Below are 14,232 nucleotides of genomic sequence, written 5' to 3'. Positions count from 1 at the left end.
CAACACTATTTTCATTCTGACAGCTGTCACCAGTTCATATTAAAAAGTCCCTACCATACAGTCTCACCACCCATGGAAAATATATCTGCAGTGGAAAGTTGTCAAAATATACCAATAGCCTTACCAGAGCTTTTATTGAGAGACAATAGCCTTTCCAACATCCATAATCACATGTCCCGTGTCATCTCCTCCTCTGATACAAGTAACCCTGTTAATCAGGCATCAACCAGCACTCCTCTAATCACTGAGTATCACCATCACCTTGAAAAGCTCAACCACAACCTCCACCAGTGTTTTGATTACCTCCTGTCATGCCCACATAAGGGATATCCAACCCAAAATCCTACCCCCCCCCCCCCCCAATCACCCAAAGTAGTGTTCCACCACCCACCCAACCTACAGAATATTCTTGTCCATTCCTATTCCAATCCTGCTCACAATCCTGCACCCCGTGTGTCAGTTGCATGTGGTTGACTCAGGTGCAATACCCATCCCACACAGCCACCCACAACCTCCTACTGCAGTAAACAGACAGGCATCTGCACCCAAAAAAAAGAATGGCCATGTTTGAAAGCAGCCGTATTATATATTAGCTATGCTGCAATTATTGTACAGCATTGCATGTGGACATAAAAGTATCCAATTACCCAACTGTTCACTAGTGTGAATGGCAGTTACAAAACTGTGGCAAACTGCAAATTTTACCATACAGTTGCCAAACTTGCAGTGCACAACTCTTAAACATGCATATCTTGAGCTCTCGCATTCTCCCTGGTCTAAACCTCTGTTAACTTGTTTCCCACTGCCTCATCTTACCTTTTTATTTCTCTCTTCTATTCTTCTATCCACACTATTCCTTCCCCATCCCCATCATGTCTTGCCTTCCTTCACCACTCTTCCCCCCTTCCCTATGTGAGTCCTCTCTCTCTCTCTCTCTCTCTCTCTCTCTCTCTCTCTCTCTCTCTCTCTCTCTCTCTCTCTCTCTCTCTATTTCCCATTTTTCTCCCTCTCCTCCCTTTTTTCCACCCCTATCCCTTACTCTCTCCTCTCCTTGTGTGTCTCTTCATCATCATCATCATCACCATCACCATCACCATCTTCTCCTCCTCTCCCCTCCCCTCCCTCTCTTTCTAACTCTTCTATATGCTGCCTTCTGAACTCCGTTCACCTTGTGCACTGCTTACTCAACTGGCGAAAGACCTGCCTTGCATTATTCTGTTACTCTCTCCTTGCCATTTGTGTCCTTCCCTACACCCTCCCTGCTTCCAGGTAACTGCTTTCAATAACTGACATTCAATAATCAGTCCGTCTCTACCATAAGCATGTACATTTGACTGTCTGTGTGGTTATGTGTGTGAATGTACATACTCTTACAAGCAAAATGGCAAGGGTTCGAAAGCTAGAGTTAACCATTTTCTATAACATGTTTCTATGTATGACACATCAGTTCTCTGCGGGTAAGTGGTTGACTTTCCCTATTTTATTTATTTTTCCATCCAGAAATTTCCATTACTGTTATAGTGCGTAAACAATGATACCTTAAGATGCACCACAGGAATACTTTAAAGCATTGACACAAAAGGCAGATTTAACTCAAGTATCACAAATTTAGGCAGGAAAATTGTACATTATCTTACAGTACATCTGAAGCAAGCAATCTGAAGGACAAGCTTGGCTAACTGTCTAGTTAATAAATCAATTTGTGCAAGTAGCTTCTAATAAGGGAAATATTCTCCTTCAACAGAAAACATACGATAAAATCCAAATACAACATAGAGTGTCAACTATTTTGGGTGTGTGGACAAACAGAAGCATTAAAAATAATGCATTTACATTTATAAGTACTCACTCCTCTCTTGGGGCATTGAATTTCCGCTGCCATTCAAATTTATACTCTGGCTCATCGTCTTCTCTTTCACGTTCTTTTTTAGTTCCTGGAGGTGGTTCATACATAAAATTGACACTAAGTTTGTCCTTGCTCTCCTTGCTCAGCAACGCCCTAGTAACAAAAAAAAATTATTAACAAAAGAATACACAAATATTAACTTACGTATCAGTGTCAAATCACAAAATCCCCGATGAAACTAAATCTTCGAACTATTTGGTAACAAGATTAACATAATACATCAAGACAACAATTTCAGTGAAGTGAACTAATTCACCAACCATCTAAATTCACACACTAAAATGTAATGCAATGAACTGCATGCATGCAAACTGGCAATACACTGTGGTGTCATATTATTATGACCACATGCTAACATACATATTAGTCATTTGTAGTATGTAGAACATCTAGACAAGCTAAAACCACATTGTTATTTGACATGTTGATGTCCATACATTGTACACAATTAATCACAGTCAACCTCTCTCCTTGAAAAAAATGGTAATTTAGATTGATGTCATTAGTAGTCCCTTGCAATAGACTTTCACTTATAGAATCAGCTGTGCACCATAAATTTCACATATAAGAGGAGTTCAATATATTATTCAACAGTTCAGTAAAAAAACTGGACTAATTTATCACCAAACACTGAAGAATTACCCTAACACTCACGTCAATAACAATCAGAAGCAGACATTTATAGTTCAGATAGAAGGACAATATAACTATAAAAAAATTGATAAGCTTCATGGGTTGAAAGATAATAGAAATGAATGTTACAGAGAGTCAACCACAATTGATATGTCATGTTCAACAGCACTGTCACTGAAAAATTGAGAGAGAAAAAGGTGTCAAATTTTGGTTACATTATGAAGTTTGCCAGCCATCAAAGAAGTCCATTGTTATTGAACTACATAACCTACCGCTTTTGTCCTCTCATCACAACACCTGACATAACCCTTCATTGACCAACATATTAGCAATGTTTGCAGTCTTGTTTATGCTCCCGACAGCTCCTCAGTACCTTAGGTATACAATAAATGGTCACCTTTACTCTTTCCATCATTTGTATTCTACCTGGGCTTTCCAGTAACATCTTTAATTTAAATATGTACTTTACTTTACACATAAATTCTTTGTTTCAAGAGTAAAGGTCAATATTCCTCAACCTCACAAAAAAGATAACTTGAAGAAAAAAAGTTCAAATACACATCTGTCCTATTCTCAATTGATTCAGAGTCAAGATATATTTCACAGACTTTCAATTAATTTATATTTTCCCTGGTGATGTACCATTCCCATATTGTCCAACTACTCCTTACTTCTTTGCTCTGAACAATCTTGGTCTGAATATCTTTGCAGTTATGAAACAGTGTGTTGAATTTGTATTTCGTTTGTTGGGACTCGTACAAGTAAGTGATTCAAAGTGCATCCCAGGGAAACATCAGGTAACTGTTTCTTCGGGAATCAATACTGTAACTAAAGCAGAACCAATGTCATAGCATTCTCATGTGATGCTAGTTAATTCTAAGAACAAATACCAGTTGATAAGTTAACCACTTTGAGTTTTTCTGCTGTTGAACATTTCACATTCAAAAAGTAGACAGTAATATAGGTTGGAAAATCTCAATAATGTATGACGTCAACACTTACAAGAAAGTACGGAAAAACAAGTAATGAATTCAATCAATCAACACAATGAAATTGGATAGAAAGTGATGGCAGGAGAACACACATATAAAAAAGGTATTGATTTTGCAAGTTTTTTTGAGCCAGTGGCGCTTGGTGGTGGTCATGCCAATGTAAAAGGCCAAACAGTGTTTACAAACAGTTGGTACACAATATGCTTTGTTTCAAAGGCAGCTCTCTCCTTGATCATATATGTTTTGTCAGATCCAGGGCTGGGACAGGTGGTGGTATAGGGCAAGTATTACATTGCGGCCAGTCACAAGGGAAGGTACCATAGGGTAGGGAAATGGGGGTAGAAGGAGCATTGGCTCTAACAAGGGTATTGTGGAGATTGGGTGAGCAACAAAAAGCTATTCCAGGTGTGATGGGCAAAATGTCAGACAGAATAGACCTCATTTCAGAGCATGAATTTAGGAAGCCATAGCCTTGTTAGAGCAAATGATTAATACATTCATTCATGAATGTAATGAGTTGCCTCTAAGATATTACACAATGAATATCAAAACAGACAATGACCAAAACCAATATGTGGAGATTAGGCCGCAATGAAAATCTGACGATCAGAGGTCTATAGAAACAAGTTATGGAGTTCTTACAAAGGACAACCAATGCAAGAGTATCTTAAAAAAAATACCCCACCATCACCCAGGAGGAAGAAATAAATTTAGCAGATCAAACAGAAAATGGATCCATCATGCAAAACTGAAGCCAAAGAAGAAAATATATTTCAAAGCTCATTTCAGTAGCAATGAGCAGTGCGTCACCATAATTTATACAGGATGATCAGAAAGTTTCTCCCCTTTTTAACAGAGCCCCTGAGTTTTGATGCTCTGTGGAACTTTAATGCAAGTCTAAATTACTTGAAGAGTCATAGTGAACACATTCCTACACTTATTTTTCTGTTGCTGGCAACTGTTGTAGTGGTGCCCTTCTTCTATGTTGATCTTTTTCATAAATTTAACATACCTGAGCTTGGCAAGTTAATGAAAGTTTTTCATTCAGTTTTTTTTGTTTTACATATCCATCTGTTTCCACCTAATGAAAGAACAGAAAAATAATTTATGTTATATCTAAATTGTAATTAGGGAGATAAAAATGACAGATTGGAGAAAGTTTAATTTTCTTTGATTTAATGGATTTGTACATTCCTTATTTAAATTAATTTTTAATTTTATTTGTATATTTCTCTGTAGTTACCTGCATTTCTCATCCTTTAAGGGTGTCATTTAACAAATGGGACCAACACATGAACATGTTCATTCCCAGATTCAAGGTCTACATACCAGAGGAATGTCTTAACACAAAAATTGCTCAAACATCAAAAATCGTTAGACTGAGTTAACAAAAGAGATGGCAATGTCAGTGACAGTGAAGGAGCTGGAGGACCAAAAAAACACACATCAAACATTAAAAACAAAATCTGGTACTGGCGGAATTAAAGCTATGAGGACAGGTCATGAGTCGTGCTTGGGTAGCTCATTTGGTAGAACAATTGCCCATGGAGGCAAAGGTCCCGAGTTCAAGTCTCAGTCCAGCACACAGTTTTAATCTACCAGGAAGTTTCAGCAAAGGATAAAATTGTCATTGGTACTTGGGCAGTTACCAAATGTCTGATGACTAGCAGCAGAGACAAAAGACCATCAATAGGACAACTATAACAGGCTTTACGCATAGATAATCCTGGGGAAAACATGCTTATGCCTAACCAACGAAACACACGCTATCAGAAAAAAAACTTGTTGACTGTCATGCATTTTGTAAAAGAGTAATGTCTGGTGGTTTGTGCAATGTGAACCCTGAAGGAAAGAGCAAAAGCATGAACATTTCATTTACAGACGAGTCTTCAGGAGAGCTTTATCCAAAGCACAACAAAAAAAATTGTCAAATCTGCACAAATGAACCACAGAAAATTGGCCCAGCTCACAGAACAAAGCAAGGATTGCAGATAATGGGTACTGAGGGGCATCTGTGGCTATGGAAAAACTAAACTGCATGTGGTTGATGCAAAATCCAAAAAGGACCATCAATGGTCATTATTATTGGCAAAGAAATGTTCCTGTCTCTTCTTAAGCAGTTTAGAATGGCCTTTTCCAAATCTAGAAATGCTGTTCTTATGTAAGAGAGAGAAACAGTTCACATGGGTCAGACAACAGGATGTAGTCTGCAACAAACCTTGTTAACGTAGCAGAGACCAATTTATTATACATGTTCAGGAAGAATGGAACTCAAGTCACCTGTAAAAAGACAGCAGTGCTTGCAGAGAGTTTTGGCAGATGACTTAAAGAATGTCTCCATAATCTAGAACACCATATAAAAAATACTGACAAGTGAACAAATGACCGTCCAAAGTCATTCATTTAAATGCAGAGACATGTTTTAATAGAAAAACTTCTGTGTAATAAAAATATTCTAAAAAATGTGAGGGAAAAACCAAAACTTTCCATCCACCTTGTATATCCATAGGTGTTGATGCACTTCTAAAAAAGCAATGGAGCTCTTACAATACTAAGTATAGGAAGTTAAGAGTGCACAGAAATACTGTGGCTCAAGTTAAAAAAAAAAAAAAAAAAAAACAGTAGTTGACTATATGCTGGATAGTTATACATCTAGTAGAGCAATTCATGATGGGAGGAACTCTTCATGGTATACAGTCACTGTAAAAAGACTTCTCAAGCAACAGCGACTTTTGCATAGTAGATGTAAGGCAAATCACGGGGCCCTAGGCAGAGAGATGTAGAACTAAACACGTTCAGATGTCAAGAGGGCTATGACTACCACAGCAGAACCTTATCAAGAGATCTGTCATAAAACCTAAAGAAATTCTGCTCATACGTAAAGGCTGCCAGTGATGCCAAAGTTTGTGTCCAGACATTCATAGATGACACCAACACAGGAACTGAAATTGAGACCAGCAAAGTAAAAGCAGCAACAGTGCATTCTGTTTTCAAATGTTCTTTTACTAATGAAGATACAGATGTATTGCCCCAGTTCACTTCTTGGAACACTGCAAAGATGATTAATGTAGATTTTAGTGTCAGTGGCATTGAAAAACAGCTAAATTTAACAAGGCTCCGGGGCCCAAATGGATCCCTATAATATTCTACACAGAGTTTGCTGTAGAATTAGCTCCAGTTTTAACCAAACACAGGTCACAGCCAGCTACCAGGACAGTAGCAGAAGTTATCCACAAAGCTTCCGTCCAATGGCAGTGACATCCACCTGTTTAGAATCCAACAGGATATTCTGAACTCTAACACAGTAAGATATCTTGAACAGAATGATATCCTCCACGCTAACCAGCATGGATTCCAAAAATAACGATCATGCAAAACCGAACTTGGCATTTTTCTCAAATGATATTCTGAAAGCTATGAATCTCAGCAGTCAGATGCAGTATTTCTTGACTTCCAAAAACAGTTTTACTCGGTATCACTCCAAAATTGATTAACGAAAGTGTGATCATCTGGGGTATCAAAATTTATGACTGCAACATGAATTAGAATATACAGCTTTTCACCACAGAGTGGAGGCACTGAGAGGCAGATGGGCCCATTAAAAGTACAATAAACTTAGTTTACTTTTAATTGTAAAAAGTGCCTGTACAGTGCTGAACATCTTTATGTAGTAAGTAGTAATTTATCTTTATTCAATTTGTTGTTATTGTATCCCAGATCTTCCACAGTTTGAAGATTAATGATTCTGTTGAGGATTACTTGGTAGGGAGGATGTAGCATGTTACCTTGGATGGAGAGTCAATGAAAGAAGTAACTTTAGGCGTGGCACCTGGACGCATATTGGGGTCCTTTGTTGTTAATGTTGTAGAATAATGACCTAGCAGACAATATTAATAACATCAGTTGACATAGTTATCTATAATGAAGTAATGTATGAAGGGAGCAGTAGAAATATTCAATCAGATCTTGATAAGCTTGCAAACTAGTGCAAAGATTGGCAACTTGCTTTAAATGTACAGAAAAGTAAAATTCTGCACTTCACAAAATGCAAAAATGTAATAGTTTATAATCAAATCAATGTGTCATAATTGGAACCAGTCACATCATACAAATACTTGGTAGCAACAAAACAAGAACATTGGCTCACTAGTAGGTAAAGTAGGTGTTAGATTTCAGTTTATTGGTAGGATACTGGAAAACTGTAGAAAATCTATAATGGAGATGGCTTAAAAAATATTCCTCTCACCCATCTTAGAATATTACTCAATTGTGTGGGACCCATTCCAAAAATGAGTAACAGGAGATACTAAATTTATACAATGAGGCCAAGTGAGGTGGCACAGTAGTAATACACTGGATTCTTATTCAGGAGAATGGCAGATCAAATCCTCATCTGCCCAAGCAGGTTAAATTTTTCTTTGAGTTTTTCAAATCACTTTAGGTGAATGCTAGGATGGTTCTTTCAGAGACTACAGCCGGTTTCCTTCCCCATCCTTCGTGCCAAGTTTGCTAATGAAGTTATGTCCAAAAAAGGCTGCATAAATATTCAGTCAAATCTTGATAAGATTTCAAAGTGGTGCAAAGAATAGCATCTTACTTTATATATACAGAAATGTAAAATTATGCACTTTACAAAATGAAAAATGCAGTGGCCTAAGACTACAGCATCAATGATTCACAATTAGAATCAGTCAACTCCTTCAAATACCTGGATGTAACAATTCATAGGGATACGAAATGGAATAATCACATAAGTCTGTCACAGGTAAGGCAGGTGCCGACTTCCGATCATAGCTAGGTTACTGGGAAAATGCTGCAGCCTACAAAGGAGACTGTTTACAAATCATCAGTGCATCTCATGTTAGAATATTGCTTGGGTGTGTGGGGCTCATATCAAATAGGACTACAGCAGGATGCTGAATGTATATGAAGAAGGGTGGTATGAATGACCCCAGTTTTGTTTGAACCATGGGAGACAGTCACAGAAATGTTGAAAAATATGAATATCCAGCCTCAGGAATATAGATGATAAATATCCTGAGAAAGCCTACTTCAATTTCAAGGAGCAGCAATTTAGTGAAGATTCTGGACATATTCTTCAGCCTCCTAGTTATCAAACCTATAGGAACTAAGAAGATAAAATCTCACTAAATACCGTATGCACAGAAGGATTTAAGCTGTAATTCTTCCCGTGCTCCATAGTTGATTGGAATGAGAAGAAACCCCAACATGTGGTACCATGCTAAGTACACACTGCTACGCACTTCACCATGGTTTGCAGAGCATGTATGAAGACATCACTGTTATTTTGTACAAATGAATTACAGGACAATTATATGTCTGTTTTGGAAAATGTGTTAACTGAACAACTAGATGAATTCTACTGCCCACGAGAATAGAAATGTACTTTCAGCACTCCCCATTCTACCATAATGCGAAACAGCATTTCCATTGCATTTAGCCCAATAGGCAGTGAAAGACAGAACACTTCCTCTATGGTACAGATGTCGGTAATACTTTAGTTGTGTGTGGCCTAAAGAGGAGAGGGGAGAGGGTCAGTGTGAGTAATTGTAAGTAATAAATGAAAGGTGAAAAAAGAGGTGATTATTCCGAGTGCTGATATTGAAACAATTTCATATTATTCGTAGATTATTTCTTGTTACGGTGGGTCATGAAAAGTAGTAGCAAATACAGGTGTGATATTTTTATTTGTTACTTTTTTGAAACAAAGGTAGTTACAGGCTGATATATAGCATTGTCCACGGCCTGGATTACTGTTTAGCTTCGAAAGTGGTGGTGAGTTGGTTCTGCATTAGTGAAGCCAACAAATGAGATGTCAGAAAAAACAGCTCACCTGTATTTACTGAACAATATAAGTAGTGATTCAGATGTATCTATCATATCACTTCACACCATAATTTCAGTGGTAAATCACGTGCCACAAATTGATTTTTTACTGCTATGGTGAATAACTTGAAAACTTTTGGGGTTAATGGTGGTTTTATTGAATACATGTGCATTCTGTGGTTACATTCACGCAAAGATTTGAAATAACTACTTCAACTAACTGTGAAACACACTGTTCCCTCTTTTGGGTGTTTATAACCAACTGCTGACACATCCTCTTTCATATCTCCCTGCCTCATGCCCAGTGCAACCAACACTGCGCTGCAAAAGACTACGTAATGGCCCTGGCCCCATTCTAGTCGTATCTTTTCTGATCACCACACTCTCTTAGAACACCACACACACATTTTCAGATTTTTGGTTATAGGGACGAATGAAAGCAGAACAGTACACAGAATAGAGATATCTGTGAGATCAACTGCTGCTAGCTCGCCTCATGCACGCTGCTGTCCCCATACAGGAATATGGGTATGCAATAGCTAAGCGAGTCCAGTCTGATGTAGTGGTAACACAAGACAGTAAAAGGAAAGCTGGCGTTTTAAACATCACATCAAAAAATTACATATGGAGGATAATCACACAGACATACCATCATTTCACTGCCACATAAACTCCTGTTTAGTGAACATCCTAGGCATCCTTGGCATTGAAAAGGAGCTGAAAGAGTTGAAAACAAATAAGTCATCACGTCCAGATGGAACACCAATTTGGTTTAACAGAGAGAACTCTTCAGTATTGGCCTTGTTGACTGGTATTTATTGCAAATCTCTCGTCCAGTCCCAAAAGACTAGGAAGAAAAACGCCAGTATATACGAAGAGTAATTAGGAAAACTACAGATCAATATCCTTAATGTCTATTTGATGCAGAATTACTGAGCATATTCTAAGTATGAATACAATAAATTTGGTTGAGAGAGAAAGGCTTCTACCCACAAATCAACATGAACTTAGACAGCATCGCTCATGTACACAACTCAGCTTGCTCTTTTCTTGCACGATATCCTGTGGACCATGAATGAAGGGCAACAGGCAGATTCCATATTCCTTGATTTCTGGAAAACATTTGACATAGTTGTCATACTGCAGACTCTTAGCAAAGGTCCAAGCATATGGAACAGAGTCTCAGATTAGAGAGTGGCTAAAAAAAACTGAGCAACAGTGAGTGTTGTAACTGCGACCGAAATGGTCGCAGGGTTGACGGAACAGAAAGCTCGGCGGGACCCATGGAGCGGCCTGCGAACAATGACACAAACGAGAGAGGACGGACATGACCAATGAAGGACCTAATTAACAACAACAACAAGACCGAAACAACAGAATCACAAGAAAACCATGTCCACTCGTCTCGTACACAAAACAAGAAAGTAAAGAAGCTGTCTAACGCAAGGCGATAAGTCCAGAGACGCACGCAAGATTAGACTGACTGGCTGAGCAAGAGGCAGGCGCTTAAATACGTGATTGGGAGTGCTGCTATTGGCCGCTAGGACCACGTGTTCCACTGTGGTGCCTTCACACTAACTGTGGGCCATGAGGCGCACACTGCCACGGCTTACAGCGCAATGATGCAGAGACCTCTAGGGGTCTTCGAGCTCCATGCCGTCTGGCGTGGATTCAAATTCTGCAATGCGCGGTACCAGAGTGAGTGTCCATGGAGACACGAGGTGGGGTGGGAGATGGGTCCCTGTTTGAGTCCCAGTGTGGTCAATAACACTCCACTTCACATGGCACCTAGATATCTCTAGACTTGTGGACACTCATAGCATACTGTGGTCAGAAATGGTCCAATGAAGAGCTCACATGGTAGCCTCTGCTGTGTGAGAGAACATCGTTAGTCACCGTTTTGATGGTTTCCTTTGTTACACCCCAATATTTAACAATCATCACATTCAGCTCACATTAAATTATTGAAGCCTTAATTAGTGCATTTTGTCTCCCATGCGAAGAACTATCAAACCACAAGTAGCAGTACTTTGCAATACTCTCATGCCATGACTTACTTTTAGCATAGTGGGCATTTCTATGAGTATGAAGTGGGTGGTGGAAATAACAGTCTGCCATAGAAGAAGATATAAGGCAAACTACACATGCAGTGTTTTGAGAAAATTAAAATTTGAGAAGGCATACCTGAGACTCAAGCATTTGTACATGTACATAGATGTCCTAGTTATGTAACCACATGATATGGACACCCTGGATGAATATTTCGGACACATCAGTGCCAATCGTGAGAAAATAAATTCACTATGGAAGTAGAGAATGATGGCTCTCTCCCAATTCTGGACATTTTGGTATGGATGAATCAAGATGTCTTATTAGCTGACTCAACACAGGAAATGAAGCACAAACACCTGTATTTTCATGCATCTAGCTCCTACCAGCCAGCCCAATATGACACTGTTTTTAGAATTCTTGTCCACACAGCTTGGGCCATAAATGACCTGGAAAGTCTGTCTAGCAAACTACAACATCTAAAGAGATCTTCTGACAAAATGGTTACAGTGGTACACAAATTAAGAAGACAATGCAGACAACATGTAGGTCTTCAATAACACAGGAACAGAAAAAGCTTGTGGGATTTCTGCCACACTGACCGTCAACAAAGTAGGTTACACTGATACTGCAGAAACAATATTAAAACATTCTTCTGTGGAAAATTAGCAATCTAGCTGATTCAAACAAGAGTCCAGTGAGACATCACACACTTGGTGCCTACAATATAGTCTGTGAATTTAGGCTGTAGAATGCATGGCAGACATAACGCTGTTTACTGATTCTGCAGCACGTCTTTGACTGTGCCAGATACATTTGCCCCAGGCAGAAAGATAAACTGACATTTGCTGAAAACAGCTTAGATGAAAGCTATATGTTTGAATTTTGAGCATGCCAGTGGATTTCAGAACTACATTGTAAGCAAGCCTGAGACATCAAAGTCACGACTAATAATGGCCTCATTAACAGAGAAAGCAGGTACCAAGAGAGCTCTGGTTGGGACAAGTTACGGGCCACAATATACAACAAATCCTTCCAGCTAAGAGACACCTAGACACATTAGATGAAGCTGACCTATTACGCTGGGACTCACATGAGGGCTCTCCTTCGATCTTCATCCGCCTTGTGACACTGGTATGAGGTATTATCTATATAAGGTGCTGTTTTGGCACTTTGCCACAATATAACGGGAGTGACAGCCAACAAAAACTTGTGCTTTTCAACAAACTCATCCAGCTGGAAACCCAAGAATTTTATATTAGTTGTCCATCAATTATTCTGAGACAAATATAATGTATAAAAACAAATAACAAAACAAAAGCATTTCATGATGGTGATAAATATTTAAGAGCACTTATTTCAGGAATCAAACAAAAAGGTACTGTACAGTGTGTGTGTGTGTGTGTGTGTGTGTGTGTGTGTTTTCTGGTGTTGCCTTTATTATTATATTGACGAAGTATGTATAGCTTTGTGTGAGGCATATCACATATTAATCACTAAGAACAGTGTGTGATCCAAGAGTCATGACTAAAACAACATTCAACAGTTTTCAAAAGAAAACATGTAAATTATGAGCTGTATGTACAATTTCCAGTTTGTTTGCTATTGGTGAATTTCGACTTCATAATCATTACCAACCAACCAACAAAACATAGCAAACACAGTTAAAATAAAACACATAATTTGTACAGACAAATCTACATAAAAACACACCAAACGGCAGAGTTGTCAACATACGATTTCATACTCGGTGGCCAAGTGAGATCCTGGCTCTGTCTCGAAAGTGTTAATATTGGATGCAGTCTAGTACTTAAATAGATATACTTCTATGCAACACCCACCCCCACATATGAAAACACTTAAAAAATTAACATGATATGTATCAAATGGGAACAATGTTTACACTACATGTTGGATGGCCATGTAGAATACTAAGTATGTATTTAACATCCAACCACTGAAAATCCACATGCTTCCATACATCAACTTATTCTCTCAGTATGTCCACATGCAGACCAAACTCCAAAACAGCTGTTCTAATGTATAGCAAAGATATTACCAAAGACACTAGGGGTTTATATTTCATTGCGGCAGAAATTGGGATAATTACATGCCTCATTTCTGAAATATAATACATGTAACATTGATTACAAATGTATAGTTAAATAAACCTAATAACAAGAATGTCAACTGTGTATTCCATAAAGTGAGTATGAGGTGCCACACAAAAACCTCATTTGCATCATTAATTCTTGAACAATTACATGAATTGGACAAGTAAAAGTGCACTTACAGGGTCGGTGGCTGTTACACTGCATGTCAATGTTGGTAACACTTTGCCTGATGAATGGTGGGAACTGAATAAAATGAATCAGAATGCTTGTTTGCTACTATTCTATGTTTCATAAATAAAGTTGGCTGTTGTTTTGTTTTATCAAGATAGAATTTAATCACATCATCACAAATCAGGAATATGGCATATAAGTAAGTTATTGCAATGATGAGCCAATATGTTGGACTAAATCTACACATCAACCTACTGCTGCAATCAAATTTTCATTTTGAGATTTGTTAGCTTCACCGAGACACAGCAAACTGTCACATTCCAACCTAACCTGGGCCTCAGTCTGTGCTTAAGGCCAATCTGTCAGCATGTCAGGTTTTCTTACCCCAATTGAAGTATTCGGTATCATATGTCTGCTTTGACCAGTGACATAACTGTGCCATGTTATAATACATCATGGTGGTGTGGCATATATGAATTGGATCATGTCTGCAGAGTGCATGTGGTGAGTTTGTGGTGGT

At 38.4% G+C, this 14,232-nt stretch overlaps 1 protein-coding gene across 1 annotated transcript in view; it reads right to left on the bottom strand.

The window, feature by feature from the left end:
• LOC124788220 (corepressor interacting with RBPJ 1) overlaps positions 1 to 14,232 on the bottom strand; it is a 73,311-nt gene that overhangs the window by 42,453 nt on the left and 16,626 nt on the right. The window contains exon 3 of the mRNA XM_047255401.1: positions 1,850 to 1,999. Within this exon, the coding sequence (XP_047111357.1) occupies positions 1,850 to 1,999 (150 nt within the window). The remainder of the gene's footprint in view (positions 1 to 1,849; positions 2,000 to 14,232) is intronic.

The sequence above is a fragment of the Schistocerca piceifrons genome, chromosome 3 (genome assembly GCF_021461385.2).
Source record: "Schistocerca piceifrons isolate TAMUIC-IGC-003096 chromosome 3, iqSchPice1.1, whole genome shotgun sequence".
In the NCBI taxonomy this organism is placed as follows: domain Eukaryota; kingdom Metazoa; phylum Arthropoda; class Insecta; order Orthoptera; family Acrididae; genus Schistocerca; species Schistocerca piceifrons.
This window is presented reverse-complemented; position numbering and strand designations above follow the sequence as displayed.